The sequence below is a fragment of the Ischnura elegans genome, chromosome 5 (assembly GCF_921293095.1).
Source record: "Ischnura elegans chromosome 5, ioIscEleg1.1, whole genome shotgun sequence".
NCBI classification, from domain to species: Eukaryota; Metazoa; Arthropoda; class Insecta; order Odonata; family Coenagrionidae; genus Ischnura; species Ischnura elegans.
The window spans coordinates 124,280,255-124,298,058 of record NC_060250.1 but is presented as its reverse complement, the minus strand read 5'-3'; the positions used below and the strand labels follow the sequence as shown (position 1 = coordinate 124,298,058).

The 17,804-nt window shown below is 40.7% G+C and overlaps 1 protein-coding gene across 9 annotated transcripts in view; it reads right to left on the bottom strand.

The window, feature by feature from the left end:
• LOC124159528 (rho GTPase-activating protein 23-like) overlaps positions 1-17,804 on the bottom strand; it is a 653,624-nt gene that overhangs the window by 618,292 nt on the left and 17,528 nt on the right. For all 9 annotated transcript variants that reach the window (XM_046535407.1, XM_046535408.1, XM_046535399.1 and 6 more), the window contains exon 2: positions 17,417-17,593. In XM_046535407.1, coding sequence (XP_046391363.1) covers positions 17,417-17,497 — 81 coding nt within the window. In that variant the 5' untranslated portion in view covers positions 17,498-17,593. The remainder of the gene's footprint in view (positions 1-17,416; positions 17,594-17,804) is intronic.

Genomic DNA, 17,804 nt, shown 5'->3' with positions numbered 1-17,804 from the left:
CCAAAATTGCACACACACTATCAACCAATAACTTTCAATTATTTTAATGACTGCCACTTTTGAAAATGTTTCAGTTTTTTACTAATGACACTTTTCCGAATAGGACGGTTTTATAAAACAAAGAGGCGCTCAATTTCTGCTGGAAGGCATGTATTGTCGGTTTCTGCGTTAATCTCATTGGGATGGTACCGCGTTTCTACTCCTGAGATTTCAACTAACAGCCCGTTATCATCTAATGTGCTACACCAAGAGTCTAATATTTCCACCAGCACAAATTTTGAAAATCATAAACGTTTCAAATCGCCTACCACTCCCACGACCATCACGAGGATACAAACAAATATGGAGTGAGATGAGGAGAATTACATTGCATATGTACTCATTCAATTAGCGTGGCCTTCCGTCGAAGCACTTGAAAGTAGCCACGCGCATGGACCGCAGGAGAGAGAGAAAGAGAGACAACGTCCTGCTTAACGATTGACATTTGTTTCCGCTCGTTGAGAACGATCAACGATTCGCTGAACTAAAGCGGCCCCTTACACGACATTGAGAAACGCAAGGCGCAAGAGAGTCGCATGAGTTACGTAATGCAGGCACGTGACGGCTCGTGGGAGAGTAATTACTTCTTTGAAAAGAAAAAAAAAGAATTGGGTCAAAGTTACTCGTCCAACCTGGATGTATCGTCAAAGCACAGAAACATTCCGTATAAGGGCATAAATGCAGAATATTTCGTCGGGAGACGCAGAGAAACGACCAATTGGAGATAATTCTTTCCCCTATGCCCTCTTTCGAACTCCGCACCCCCACTCTTCGACCACACAATAACATTTTTAAGCTGTCGACATTGCAAGGTAAGTAAGATGAATGCAACCCCGCTTACCATGTCATATAATCAGTTTAAAGCAGCAAAAATTGACAGGGAGAACGAACTGATTCATTTTAAGCCATCGACACAATGAATATTTACGAAATTATTATTACAGTTACACTCAGCACCGCGCATCAGCTTACAAACTTCATTTTAGGCGCAAAGTACAATTCAACTTTTCAAAATATCTTTAAAATAACTTTCCCAGGGCTTAGTAAGGAAACACACGCAAGTACTACAAAGAAACATACAACGCTAATTGTGAAAAAAATCTATGTCGGTGACCGCGAAAGATTTCAAGGATCGACCCATCAACAACATATGTCAATAATACAATAACTTTTTTTAAATATAGCAAAACAACAATCAAACTTTCACGCGAGGCTCGCAAAAATAATGTATTCGTCACCTCCGAAAAATATTTTAAGTAAATAATACTCGATATGTTAACAGTAATCCATTACATAGGTCAGAAAAAAGTAAAAATGGGGTAGAAAACTGTTTTGAGTGCAATGATCAGCTAACTTTAATATACAGTACACGCAAGGGAGTGATACAATATAAATGGATAAATTTCTCACCAGAGCTTAGTAATATCACTATCAATAATCACACTGCCTGCGGCGTTTCATTAAAGATTGCAAAACGAATTGGACGCAGACACCCATTTAATGAACTTCTCTTCAATCAAAACGAGCGAACGTTAAACATAGTCCTATTGACTAAGAAGAAGGGCTTAAAAAAACTTATGAAATAATTATGTCACAAAGACTGGAAAGGCAAATGCTAACAACGGTAAGGATTTTAGCGCACATTTTGACTACCAAGAAATTAGTGGACAATTTTATGAAAGGTAAGAAACAGATTTTAACTTCTTAGTGAATTTCTGATACGAACACATTAATTGCAAATTTCTACCCAAAAATTATGCTATTGAAAAGCAAAAACACTTTTCATTTTTTTTTTCAAAAACGAGAGAATTGCCATGAGAAAAAATTTCCCTGGACCGGGAATCGAACCACGGAACCACGGTCCAGGGGAATTTTTTCTCATGGCAATTCTTGTATTTGACCGCCGTTCACCCGGCAGGATTAGAAATATTACACATGTAATATGAGATTTTACCCGAGTATATATTGGAAAGGGTAACCACTGAAAGAAAAAGTACAAGTATGTCACGGAAACATAATGTCAATGAAAAGATATCAAGAAATACCTACGTTAAAAATATACAAAAGTGAGAAGAGGACTTAGCAACCAAGAGTTATGTACTTCATATTTAATCCCTTATTAGAAGTTAGTAATTACAAAATCTGAAATAAACTGCAGAAGGTCGAGTACACGTTAACAAATTAAATCGAGGGCCAAAGGTACTCGCAGAAATTTCTAGTCGGAGCAGCCAGATGAAATCTAAAAATTTAAAATACAGCATCTCACTTCACCAGTCTGATTACGGAAGTTTTGCGAGACGAGTTTATTTCAGCAACTAAATGGAGGGAACAGTGAAAGGGAAGTTTTCGCTCAGGAATAAAATGAGACTGGGATACAGCTCCAACGGGAAAAATAACTAAGATGGAACAATTAAATTTTAACAATGTGGTCTTCCTGAGGGGGATTAAAATTGCAGCCGGTTTCTGCGAGCAGAAAAAAATACCACGCATTTAAAATACTAGAGGACGAAAATTTAGAAATTCTTTTAAGGGCAAAAGAAAATCTCAGTTGACGAAATAAAGTTATGCAGATATTGCATATATGAGCGTTTATCAGCGAAGGTTAAGCATTAATTATAGAAAAGTAAATCATGGAAAGCATTAAACTTGATCACCATCACTGGATTTGACTGAAATTCAGGGCAAACCTACTATTTTGATTACAGGAGCAGACGTAGCTACAATATCACTGCAGCTGGAGGCGAAGTCAGATACTTCATTGTAAAACCAGGTGCACTTTAAAAATATATCTTCGTGCAATTAGCAAACTTTAAACTTCACTCCTAACTATGCAACGTAGACAATTCGAACCGTTTCGAGGGTGATTTCTCCATGGTGAAAATATACAAAACTCATGAATTTCATATTATGAATTTAAATTATAAAACGACTCGGGTTACAAGGAAGATATTAATAACTATAAGTATTGAAACCCTGCTCGTGTTACAATTAAAATTCATACAACAACGTTCGCAAGTATTCTTTACGCCATGCATTGTAGAATACTCCAAGTCAAGTTAATTTATAAAAAGAATTTGGGCACCTAATTTTCTCGATTGCCAACATTGAGGTCAGTTTCGGTTAAATATTGTACTTATCCATAATTCAAACACGGGCTACCCACTAGGACTACAGACTACGGGCAACATTTCAACATAGTCTAATATACAATTACTTACGCTAAAAATCGGGTAGCTGGACTGTATATAATCGCTATTCGCGGAAATTTGGTGCCTTGATCGATAAGTTATGATTAAAGACTGGTCTAAGCGTTGTTTGGATGTTAATTCATTAAAAAAAAGAAAGGAATTTAATGTAAAATAAATAAATACCCACTTATATAAGAGAGAAACCCATTAAGAGTTTTCACATACGGGTTTGATTCATCCGATAGATCTAATGAAAATTATTCCAGCAAGCAGATACGGTGGTCGCATAGCGTGTCTATTGGAGCGTGAGATGCTCACCGAGTGCTCCGATATCTTTCATTCGCTCAAGTGGCAATCGCGTGAACCAGCCCTGATCTTGTTCGGTGGTTCCGTCCGTCTGGTCGTGGCCCCCGCTTCGAGGCGCCATAGGCTAACCGCTCTCTCCATCGCTCGATTGCCCATTCGATGATAGGATTGGTTGCCAAGGACCAATGACCCGTCGAATGTCCACCCTCTTAATCCGATCCTTCAAAGGATATCGCTACTAGAAGAAGGCCTCCGACAGAAATTCCTGATTATAGAAATCGCCAGCGAAAATTTAAACGAAATACTTAATTTTAAAAATCGACTCACTGATCCAGATTGAGAACGAAAAATATTAACACTTAATGGACGCCATCATTCACTCTCCTTAAAACCAACAGCAAGCCACCAAATACACTGAATTAAAATTGAATCGACTAGTTCTTATATACGTTTATGTCTTTTCCGAAACTTATTTCTCCAGTTCACATTTATGCCCATGCTATTTTTCATTCCGGGATATCATCGTCCGTAATTCACGCTAGTAATAGCAAAACAGGGATGGTAAGCGAAAAAATGAAATAACAACACCGTTGAAAGATTTGCCCTATGATTCAAATTCGTGCATGCAGTATCCAAAGAAAATAGCAACTGTTTATCTAAAGCGTGTTTTCTATCGCTTTGCCGTGGCGAAACGCAACTTCCATAAAAAAAATTGATATGTAATGGAAGAATCAAACTCAGGGAGCATTGCCTAAAGCTGAAAGGTAGCACAAGGTTTCAGGCTGAATGAAAGGAGTGAATTTAGGAGTGTGCGAAGGTGAAAAAGCAAATACAGACGATCCCAGGGGAGCAATAGTTTAGCAGCCAGGCACGATACGGAGAGGACGCCACGGGTCCTGTCTCCACTCCCTCGCAAAGTGGACGACGCCCTCAGCTGTCACGATCGCCACAGGGTCCCCGCCGTCACTCTCAGGGTCATCCCGTCCGCCCCCGATTCCCACAAAGCATTACAATTAACTCCATCCATCCTACTTAACTTTGAACTATTTACCCAAGGGGTACCCATGCTGGGGAGGGAGGTTAATTATGGGATAGGAAACTGGGCGATAGGTGAATTATGAATGACAACTAAATAGAGAAATGGCCTGAGTATCTTCTCCAAAATTGGCATATTTATAAGCTATATTTAACGTATGCACGATATTCTCTATTTTAACAAAAGAGTATTCGTTTAAGGTTAAGATGGCACATTGATCAAAACATGCCATAAATGAAAAACGTACATTTTTTCCAGAATAACTTAACACCAGATTGAAAAATGCAATTCAGGTTCTCTGAAATTTCAAAAGCACACAACTATCTCTTCAATACATTTAAGTGATTAGTTAATAACGGGTTATGCTAAACGTATAAGTTTAGATAATCCTTACAGCATTTATATTCCTTCACGTTAACTTTAATACTACAATCAGAATTAAAGACAACATAACCGTATGATGTACAAAATTACTAATTAAAACTAAAATTACTAATTTAACAAAAATTACTATGCAACAACGGCCTGCCTTCCACACGGTTTAGAAGCGTTCAAGGAGTTAACTCTTATTACAATGCAAAAAATTTGGCATCAAATAAATAATTTTTGGCACGTTATAAACAACCACGCAAATTACGGTTGGCGTATACCTACCATAGGAAAAATACTGTTTTTTTTCGCCGGTCAAGGCGAATGACTTTTTCCCTGTGGATTTTTCGCACATAGGGAAAATACGACCACTATGGCAGGATGTATACCTAGTCTGTAATTCGAACGAAGTTCTCATGAGGAGTAGAACGAACGGGGATACTAGACAGCTAGTTCGCGGTATACTGAGAACCAAAGATAGCGCGTCTGACAAAGATAGGACGGGATAGATCGAGAAAAAAAAGGCCAAGCGACAAGCACAGGAAGGGACATCGGCTGGGTTACGGTAAATGTTCAACTAAAAGCTTACGACTCAATAACGGGAGAAGACAGGTAGTAAATCACGAAGGTTGAAGAGACCCTGCCCTCGATTAATTCAGGATAGAGAGCAGTATTTTTACATGTATGTGCTCGTGATGACAGAACTAAGGAGGCTTACTTGGATACAAAGGAATGCCAGATTTGAATGGGAGCTAGGGATGGGGGAGTGTGAAATTAGGGCACGTCGATTAGGGGGTGGCAGGAAAAGCCATGACAATGGACTGAAGAAGGACGCGAAGCCAGGAACTATGGTGCCACAACTACCTCCGGTAAAGTTCTTAAAGAGTTTTCGTGGATACGTCAATCTTCATGAGCACGTATTCTCCACTTACCCTCCTCTTCAAAAATTTTTCATCGATCTCTTTCGGCATACCACCCCGAAAAATGTTCACAGTGACCTTCACATCGAGAATACTAACAATTAATAAATAGCCATACCTGAACACCAATTCCCTGGATAGAGTCAGCTTACCCAGGCGAGATTTAAACCCACGACCTTCAGATTAGCAGGCGAGGATTTACCCCTCCGCCAAAGAGGCCAGCAAATGATGTTCAATGAATTAATGTAGTCACTAATCACATTTCTTCGCTAGTTTTCTCACGGTCAAGACACCATCAAAATATCTTTCAGCACTGGCCGTATAGAGTTGGAAGAGGATAAGAGCGGACAACCTGACTGAATATCAGAAGTAATTTTAATAGCTTAGCTATTTTTGTTAAAGTAGAGCGAATTAAAGAAATTATCCAAGTTTGTAGAAGATGACGTTTGTAGACGTCAAAAGAAAATGCTCACGAAAACAAAAAAGAAAGATCCCACAAGTACAACTCCTATTTAAAAGGGAAAATCCATTTGATTTGTACCCCACAGAAACATGTGAACACCGTCATTTAATGCTGTATACAGATACCACTCAAGATTCAATAACTAATTCAAGTCATATCAAGCACAAGGAAACAAATAACAAACCTTCCGACTGCATGAACAGCAAGAAGATTTGTAGCCGTAAAAAATATATGACAACAAGTAACCGGAAAATTCGATGAGAAGATATCTCCACTAGTACCGGCAAAAATCGATCGAGTGAAAAATTACGATGACTAAGGAACAAGAGGAAAACGAGGAATCATGGAACATTTAATGGAAAGGAGAAGGTGCACAATTTTTAATATTCAAGAACGCGAGAGCCTTGCAAAGATAATGAATGTAAAATTACAGCCAACAACTTCGGAGGAAGACCACAAATGAGGTACAAGCAGAAAACAATTACAGACAAGGGAAAAAAATAATTATGCTTAAGTAAAGGATCAGTCCAGAGGAAAATAAATTAGAAGGCTGGGAAAAACTGACGCAAGAGTTGATGAAATGTGACGATTTAAAAATGCAAGTACACCGATCCGATTAAATGACGAGACAAAAATGAAAAGTTAAAACACTCCGCCGCTACGACAGCGATCAAATTCACCTCAAGCGACGCGAGGTTAATCAGACTCATGACCACATGACGGGGAGAGATGTTGAGAAACTGCATTAGTATTCATCTGGCACGCAAACTGAGAGATAACATTCACCTACGCTGGATTGCATTTCTCTATTAACCAACACGAGGACAATATCGGAGGAGAGACGGGAAGGGGGCAGGTAGAAAGCGAGCGGGCAATGACACGCTTCATACAAATAGCAACCGTGTGACACAATACTAAGGTTATGGCAGGAACAAGGACGCAACCCGAGAGACGCAAAAGACCGCAGTCTATTCTCTTGATCCTACTCCATGCAACCGTGGGGGAAAGAAATCCTCGTCTGGGAAAGCTTATTTGGAGCTGGGAAGGAACACTAGCAAGACAAAGAAACACACAGATGAGAGGTGAGGTAATTTATCCCGATAGGTGTCTGTCAGTCGACCTATTCCTAGGTTCTTATATTTTATCAATTTGATGAATAATCGTCCTGAATAACGCGTGAATATATAAGCACATGAAACATACTAGTGAAATAAAATAGTTTTAATGTGAGTATTTCGTAGGAATTTTTAGGTGCAACGGTGGATCAGAAAGCGGATTCAGAAAGATCACAAGAAAAAAAATATGCATAAGGAAGACGTTATTCGCCCAGAATTTGGATTGAACCGCGACCTCTCATTCATACATGACAATGTTAAAGCATAGTCATGGGCGAAATTCGACAGCAATTGACATTATTTACGCAGCCTCCCGGCAAAAAAACACTCGTTTTCATAAAGTAGTAAAAAGCCACCCGCCAGAATACCGATTTCGTGAAATTGGGGGTTTATATCGTACCTCGACCAAAGATGACGATAATAATTTTCCCACAGAGCGAGGCTTTCGGTATGCACATGAAGGAAACCCGAGAGAGATAATCAAGAGCAAGAGAACTAAATTATTTTATCACACAAAAATGGAGAATCCATTAAGCTATGAAAGATCACTAACTAAAGCTAAAATAAAAAAAGCATGTGAAGATGGCGAAGTTAACTGCCTCAAGGCACAAGTCAGCCGTCAGCCACGAAGTAAATCTAAGAGATCTTCATCCAGCACAGAAGGAAAAGAATTCCAGAATATCCTCAGTTATTTGATATCACTCTATTAATACTTTGACATGTTCAAAAACACAACGAAACTACCAACTTATGACAAACACAGAAGAGTCCTGTCAAGGGGCCCTCGTTGTATGCTACAGAGGAAAATAGCTAAACACTATGAGTGCGAGATCGGCCCAGAGAAAGAAACTTCACTAAATGCGTGGCATTCAAACGTCTTCAACTTACTTCAACAACACGTCATCTTGGAGAGACCTGTACCCTCACCTACCTTCGGGTTTAATCACCAATGGAAGGATATACGCATTAAGTTTCCACACCATTTCCAGATTTTTCCCACGTGAACATCGCGCCACGGTTGGTTGAAAGTTGGCAAGAAGATAAAGAAACGCGTCCGTTCCTATAGGAGGATGGGGGGGGGGGGCGAAAGACATGCCCCCTGTTAGTGTGTGGGCAGTTGTAACGAGTCTGGAGAGAGACATCCGCGCCCGCGGACCCAAACAGGCGGCCCAGCAAACGGATCGCGTCTGTCGCGAACCCATCAGAGTGGGAAGGCCGGGAGCGGGGAGGGGAAGAAGAAGATGTCATGGAAGGAGTAGGGTGACGGACAGTGGGGCTCTCTTGAGGGCTGAGGGAGAGCCCTCAGGAACTTCGTTACTGCGACGTTCGGCTTTCTTAGAAACACGAATACGACAACATAGCATTCTTCAGTTGTCCTCTCCTACATATGCTACCATCCACCGATAATTACAGCCGTCAAACTAAATTTATATATAATATGATACCATCTATCAAATTCAAAACCTTCAGATCCCATTCCTGGTGGGTGTAAATAATCTATTCAACGCACAGTAAATGTAAGAGTGATTTTTCGGCTTCCGCGCCACGGACCAACATTGATATGTCCCGTCGTGATGTTCGATTGATCTGATTGGCTAGTTCATGCGAAAAGGTTTGTTGTGATGCTGCTAATTTCGATTAGAAATTTCATTTCCATACTCTCTCTCCTTGGTTAAAGCTGTTCAGAGACAGAAAACATTCCCAAAGATCCAAACGCATTGGAATCAAGGATAACGCTCTGCTCTACTTCGTCGTGCCTCGTAAACATCAGTATAACGCACGATCCCTTCCACATTACTCCTCGTCCGCTTCTCCGATCCTCCACCCCTCATATTCTCCACTCCACCCACCCCCACTCTCTCTCTCTCTCGCAGTAAAGGCACTGTTGATTCGATTAGCGTCCCTCCCCAGCGACGCAGTGGCTACTTTTCGGAGGGAGAGGTTGACGAGCTGTTTAAAGGGAAACCTACTCAGGGAATGTAAGTTTAGTGTCTCATGTATGGCCATGTGTGTGTCATAGTCTCTCATCCAGAAATGGGTGACAGACTAACTCCCACGACACATCTGGTTATACGTGCTTCTACACAAGAGGATACGAACATAAACATTCCAGGCACTTAAAATATTAACCATCCAAGTACGCTCTACCGTTAATTTGCAATTATCAGAAATTATTTACATCAGGATGTATCAATTGAACGGGTCAAATTTACTCCTTTAACAAATCTGTATAACAATGAAAATGGCATTAAAAATGCAACACTAATTATTAAATTATTAACGACCGGCATCTTCTATTTCAGCAAAAAAATAGGGTATGAATTGAAAATCTCAGGGAAAATACCGATTGAAATCACGAAGAATTTGCAGCCTTAAAGCAACCAAGAGATAAAAATTTAACATGTAATTACGAATATTAACGAAGCTTGAGAGTAGAAGAATCCTACCGAATAACACAAAAATATGGTTAAAAAATACGAAAGGCCGCAAATATAATTATTCAATTCCCAGCTATCATTTCAATCGGCACTGCGGCGACCGAAAACCTGGCCTAAGAAGAATTCAAAGTTACTGGGGTGTAATGCCATATACGTTAAATATTTATTATTGATCTGACGACGTACGGTTAAAAATAAATTTTTAGTCAACAAAATATAATTTAAATATTCAATGTGCACGATCTAAATGAAATCATTTTGGATCCTTCTACAATTTTTTTCTACTAAACATATCAGTGTTCTCGAAGAAGGGTACAGCTGCACCGCTACGTAATACTATCTCTAACTATTTAACAAGAACTTTATTCTGTCAATAATATCCGAATATGTTATTTGCACTGTGTATGACAGCAAATGTAAAACTGCACGCCGATTTCCAGCTCTTTCCATCACATTTCTTCAATCACCTCAAATGGAAAGCAGGGTGCCTTGAAAAGTAATCGGAAGCACTGAAGCCATTTCCAAATCAATCCATCCAGAACTTATAAATGGATAATCCGAGCAAATCCGCAAGCATAAAAATGCAATTTAGTCCCTAAGTGCTTCAAGGTTGGCAGGAAATTGCATGCCTCAGCCAATTCAATTTAACAGCTACGTTTCACTACTGTGCCAAACTATAATAAGAATTTCCAATTCCATTATCAAAGCTACGAGTGAAATGAAGGAAATGAATTTGCCAGAGAGAATACATGGACATCGATCAGCGAGAGAATCAACGGCACCGGCATATGGAATAAAATTGAGAAACGCATAAACATTCGGGTTTTTGGTGTATCTATGTTATCCAACACAATATATATAAGTTCACTCAAAGGCCTTTGGGGAAGCGGAGCTAAAATCGTATCCTAAACTATAAGGCCAGTATTAAAATGTAAAAATTGCGCTAAGCTCAAGTTGAAGGGATGTAAATATATTTTTCCTGCATTCCCACTAAAAGATGTAGAAAGATACAAACCGGTTCTCTTCTATTTGTTAAAATTTTTTATTCTGTCTTAGCCTGGTGTAGTGTCAAGGTGGGAATTAGTAGCTACGAGATTTTAAGAGTTATTTTACGTGTGCTTCAAAAGCAACAACGAAATCGCAGAGGCCCCAATCAGCGGAATATCAACGAATAGCACTTAATTAACGCTGAATCTATATAATACAAAATTCACTTCCGACCACTCACTGACTGACTCACTCACCTATGAATAGGGTATGACGAGACGAAATACGAAAAAAAAATTCAAAGAATCGACCCCTCTAAAATCGTCTGAAATTCTTGGAAAAATTGTCGAAACACTAAATTTTCTTTAAATCGCGAAAGCGATTAATACATTTTTAAAAACAGTGACAAGACACCTTATGGACAATTATTCATTCAAAACGAGAGAATACTTGATGTAAAGTTCCCCAATTCATTTGCTCGACAACATTATCGTTCATTTCATTTCATCCAGGACTCAATCGGATCTAAACAACAGGCAAGTAATTTTCGGATGATTTAATTCAGCGACGAAATGACCTTAGAGATAACGGGTGTCATCAGCATTAGGCGACTGATATAAAACTCCATTACGGTCAGAGCTGCAATAGACCCGTCACGAGGGCGAGGCATTATGCATTCTAGGGAAAACTTGATGCAGGAAGCGGAGTATAACTAGAAATAATGATAAAATAGATAGAGAATTAACGCTCGTCCACATTTCACATTTGATAACAAGATACGAAATCATTATTGAGCGCAATAATTGAGATACTTTACTATTGGGGACAAAAACCACAGCTTCATCAAGCCACTCCAATAATAAGGTTTGTGAGCACGGGTCGACACGTAAGAAGCACAACGCTTATGAAAATGCGAAAAGAATGCCTTGGAGATAGTAGGTTTTCTCCTCCAGATAATATGATAATGAGAAATAAAATCTTATCTGGTATATGCAAGTTTATTTATAGCACGAAAACGAATACCGCTATAAAAAGAGCAGAGTTGGCGAACAAAATATTATGGTTGATGGCACTAACCCTTCTGAGAGGTACAGGTTTTTTTATCGATAAATTAAATTGGCAAATAAATTTTCGAGGGAATGCATGCCCGTAATAGTTGATTTAGCCAGAGGTGCCGCTAGAGCTCCGGTCATATATTTTAGCTTAAGCTATCAAAAGTGATGATAATATTCTTTCAAGAAAGCAAATGAGCCAATGTTTAAACCTTTAATCGACCCCCATCATCGAAAACGAAAGTATTGAATCAAAACGCCCTTCATGAGAACTAAAAAAAAGCGCAAAGAGCCGTTTATTTTCGATGAATTAACAGGTGGACTCGTGCGAATACGTGTAACGGTCCAACTCTTACTTGTTCCGTTTTCACGCAAACCCAAGAAACCTGAGGGCTGATGAAGAGCAGTTAATTTCTCAAGAAACTGGGAGAAAATACCGGTTCCGGAGAGCAAGCGGTACTCGAAAATCTAAGAGGATATATTTTTCTGCCACTGACATAAGACTCTCTGGCTTAAATGCGAGATATGTCAAGAAGAGTTTCGATCGTGGAAGTTGACAAATGACGACATTCCCTCATCTCTTACCTTACTCAACGCAGGATCGAAACAGGAATTTCAATTAAAATATAACAAACCAGAGTTTTGTTTCAGTGAATACCAAACAATCAACGACGACTAATGATACAGGGCCAATATTATCAGTTATCATTGACCACCAGAGATTCGAAAGAATGGAATCCCATTAAGCGGTGCCTTGGCCATTTTATCATGCTCTAAGAGAAGTTATTAATGTTAATTATATATCCATTAGAATATTTAAATATAACAATTATTTTATAATAATATATTGTAACGACTGTAATGTATCAACTTCCAATTGCGAAGAGTATAATCTTGCGCTTTCACATTTAATAATGAATTATGATATTCCATGAATGTGCTCCAGGGTCCAACTATATCCCCACGCAATGGAGTCCTCAGAATAGGAAGTTCGCTAATAGAGAAATAGAATTCCAAATAGAAAGTCCGCAAATTGGCCACGAGCCCTTGCAAAATCACATTATAATGACAGCAGTTAGCAAAAAGTTTGCAATCTAAATATTCTGCATAAATTCCCCATTCAGCAGAACCAGATTCTGAATAAGTAGAACTCATGATTTGAGGAAGAGAAATCATTGTTTTCGATAGATCGCTTCAATCACAAGAGGCTATTTTCATTGAAACAAGACTTCGAGACAGCAAGGACTGAAGTGAATGCTTTAAATTCTAAAAATAACTCCACACCGAAACGAAATGGACTCAATGCACGGTATTCGAGAGGAATTGGTGGGTAAGAAACCGGAATCAGGATGGAGGGGAAGAAGTAGGCAGAAGAAGTTAATGACAGGTTTCCGTGAGTGAGGAGGGTGACCTCTTAAAATCATCCGCTTAAATGATAAACAGCAGCCGGTGAAGTGGTCAACCCAGACTCAGAACATAAGGGAATCACCCAATATTGGTTTTAAATAAAACGTCAAAGATGGGAAAATGTGGAGACTGGAAATGGAACATCATCATCATCACTGGTCAACAATCCTAGGATTGGTTTGACGCAGCTCTCCACTCAGTTCTCCTAGGGAAATGGAACATGGAAGAGAAACGGAAGCACTTTCCACTAAACCATTACTAGCCCTCGCAATAAAAGACATTTCATGAATATAGAGCGAGATAAACCATCACATCGCCCAAATTTGATGGCATCATCCAAAAATACACACTGAGTGATTCAACCCAAAGGTTGCTCCGTATACATTAGGGCATACCTCGCCCCGGAGTAAGTAGAAGGCGGATAACATTCACATATTCAAACGGTGCTTCATGGGTTTCCCGCCGTCCCTTGGGTGAAGGCCACGTCAATACCACTTCCGTACTAGTGTTCTGAACCCCAGTAATTCTGAAGAGGCGCTAGCCTACTAGTAAGCAACTCCACGAATATTTATGTTTTGTCATTTTGTTAAAGTGTGACACACTTTATGTAATTGTACTTTTGAGCTGACCTTGAACTGGAATGGAGGTGTGGGGGGTTCCCTCCGCTCGCTTCCAATATTTGTGGTTGGGTGATCACGATGGCTTCTCCTGGGATTCGAGCCGAAGATCCGTACAACAGCATCCAAGCGCTCTACCCAATAAGCAACGATCTACCAACTACCAACACACAAAAAAACCCAAAAAAAACACACAACCACACTATTTCCAAAATTTTAACTGCACGTAATAACTGCGCCAATTCGCAACAGCGTTAAGCTCTGACAGCTACACACATCTCAGCAAATTTGGGATTGATGACCAAACAAATTACCTCGTAACCTTAAAGAATCCCAAGCCAGGTGTCAACTACTTCTCCGACGTCGATAAACAGGCAACAGATTAGACCTATGAAGCCTATCACCAAACACTCACTGCCGAAATCTACGAATGCACAAATTATTGCATTTAAAATTATCCGAAATTAAAAAAAGATTTCACCAAAAATTGGTGAAAGTATTAATTTCTCCCAAACCCGAGACCCCTGGGTTAGGAAGCGAGGACAGTACCACGCCACCGACGAATCCGGCAGATTACCGTTGATGGCTGGTGATGGGCCGGGCCAGCCAATGAATGGATGAAAAAAGCGGACAAAATGTGCCGTGTGATATGCAAATAGCGAGGAAGTCTGCCTCCTTCTCCTCCGAGATCCCACTCTGCTAAAAAAAGATGATGCGAGTGAGGAAAGCGGAGAGAGAGAGAGAGAGACCCATCGTTCTTCAGCACCGCAATATCTTCCAACGGTAACGGGAAACCACTCCCCCTCCTCCCCCCCCCCCCCTTCGGTGCTTTCGTCTCAATCTTGCAGGGTGAGGTTAGGGGGAAACGCCCCCTCAACCACCCTCCCTCCATCTCCACTGTATCCCCTTGTGCCCCTCTCCCTCTCAAGAACACGAGAGGGAAGATACAACTACCCCCTCACTCCGCCGATTCATACACGGGGCGAGGCATAAATGGAAAAGTGGCGGATATTGCCTTGAAGGAGGACGCGATGGGAAAGAGGGGACATTACCTCCGCGAAGAGTGTCCTAAGGCGGCAAACGAGCACTCCACCTCGCTGCATTCGGCTCTCAATCAATCGTAAAGGAGTGGTGCACTCCAGTTCCAACGTAATAAAGACCCTTCACTGGTTCTAGCTCGCACACAAATGTATCTCGTCACCATGCTATCCATCCAAACGCAATCACTTAAAAGAATGTGGAATTCCTGGCTGCTAGGAGGAAATAATTTCTGATTCTTGTAGGCTACTCGAAATATTTTCTTTGATTTGAGATGGCATATAATAAATTGAAATGTTATCGCCTGACGGCTTATCATGCCGAAAATAGTTGCCAGTGGATTCTCATCAACCAAAGGTTTTTACTATCAAACCTTGATATTTTTTAACATACGAATAGAAAATGCATATGAAGTATTGCCATTGGTTTTCAAGAATTCTACGGTCATACGCACACGAGACGAAGTCGTAAACTTTGCCGTTACGAATCAACTCATACAATATCGTTCCGACAGGGACGAAAACAAAGAGAAATGGTGAATACGCCCATCGACTATTCCAATCTTATTTAAACATATTCTCTTGCAAGGCCCAAACCCATTAATTATAGCCATAGCCAATCGCTAAGAGACGGTTTAAGGGGATACATTTTACTCTAAATAAATTTTACCATAGGCAAGGAAGCACGCAGTACGATGACGCGTAACCCACCAGTAAAATATCTTTCTACACGAATTCAAGAAATAAGAGGAGGCCAAAAAGGAGACCTGGAAATAACTAGCACTCTGGTATCCTCCATTCCACTCCAAAAGAAGCTCCAGCGTGTGGAAAAGGAAAAAGCATTATTGGGCGAAATCCTTCGCTCAGAACGAATGGCTAAGTGGGGGAACTCGACGAGGGCAGCACGACAATACGCGCTTCTCGGAAACGGCGAGATCAAGGGTCTCTCATACCACCTTCGTTTTTTTCCTCGCGAAACGAGATCACCGCGTGAATTCTCAATGATGGACCGAGGCTGGATCCACCACCCAATTGGAAGACAGGCGATAACATCGATAGGAAGTCTTTCCGTTCGGACCTTTAGCACACATGACCGCCAAAGTGGCTCGGTGCGCAGAGGAGAGCCCCGAGAATGGAGGCGAAAATATCAAACAAGATCAAATAAAACTTGGTGGGGATCCTTTTCTAAAATGAAAGTAAAGTGGCGAGAACGCCCATGCAGCCAATGGCAAAACGCGGGTTCCCATGGCTGCGGATCATCATCACCAGGTGCAGAGACCGTTTCTATGCACAGAAATAAAATTATTATTAAGCCAATTATCTCACTAAATTCCATTCGACCAAATTCCTTAACCCTATTTTTTCATGTCAATCGCCCTACATTGTCTTCATCCAGTTCTTCAAATCGATTGATCCTGAGAACGCATTTCTAAATACCTCTAGTCAACCCTATCTCTAACTTATTCCTCAACCATTTTGTAGCTGTTATTGACCATCTCATTGTAGCTACCCACGGCTTATCACTTTCTCATAGCGCCTCTCCTTCCAATGTGAAATTAACATTCAATGTACACCATATTTTACAAATACTATTTAAAAAGTACCTACAACAGTTTAAGAAAGAATCTCCAATGGCCATAAAATTTGGCACCACTCGTCCAATCAAAACCGGGGAAACCCTCCTGCGGAAGTATACGGTAATATTACTTCCCTGCCAGGGACTACCACAGACGCATAAAATAGAAATATCCTACCAATGGAAACCTTTGCAAGGCTGTGGGGACCTCGCAAAAGTAACTTTGGGTTGTAACCTTGGATCCTTCGTAGAGCTGACGGCACCCAACTAAGGATGTCAGGTTATTAACACAATCACACTTCTGTTGAGGTTTGCGGGATTGTTACTTCACCGCCAGGGACCACAACAGACAACGCCCGCCTCCAAGATGTTATCCTTTGCGAGGCTGAAGTAACCTCGCCAAAGTAACTTGGGTTAAAACTTGTGGTTCTCCGCAGAGCTAATGGGACCCTCCTAAGGAAATCAAGTGATTACCACAATCGCACTCACAAGCACTCAAACCTTTTACTCACACACACAGTAGGGCACGAGTTTCCCTGAGAACAGCTCGAAGAGAGCGCAGTCAATAATTACACAAACACACAATACTAAAGAACGAGGACCGCGAGCGTCGTATAGTCGTTTTTCGACCAAAATGCGGTCCTCTTCAGAGAGCTGAGGGGAAGGAATTCACTAACAACACAAGATTGTAAGTCCTTACTTTACCTGAGGGAAGGAATTCAAATTCAAAACTTCAAAACGGAAAAATACGTATCTCTTTTTTTCATAGCCTATTGGTGCAATAGATGAGACAACAATAGGAGCAGTAGATGAGACTATTGACAAAAGCGGGTAGGGAGGCAGTGTGCGTGGGTGTGGACACAGACCTTTGACCGCGCTCCTGCGTCCTCCCGCTGGCCCGGCCTCTGGTGCGCCGGCATCTCCACGCGTCTTCCTCGGTCCCCCATCCTCTCCTCCTTCCTCCCGCTCTCACCCTTTCCAGGCACCCCAATCGCGGCAACAGGTCATGCTGCTGTTCCACACGAGAAACGGCGAGGCAGACGCTGAAACGAAAGATATCATCAAATCAAGATTCGGACACATATAAGTAAATGGGCACCCATGACAAAAACTAAGAGAAATACACCTTATTTTTTGACAAGCACACTAATAATAAATTGGAAAGAGTCATTACGTTCTGTTGAATTAATTGCATTGCAATTTCACACATTTATTTGGGAAAAAAGTGGATAACTGCATTTCGTTGAACATAAC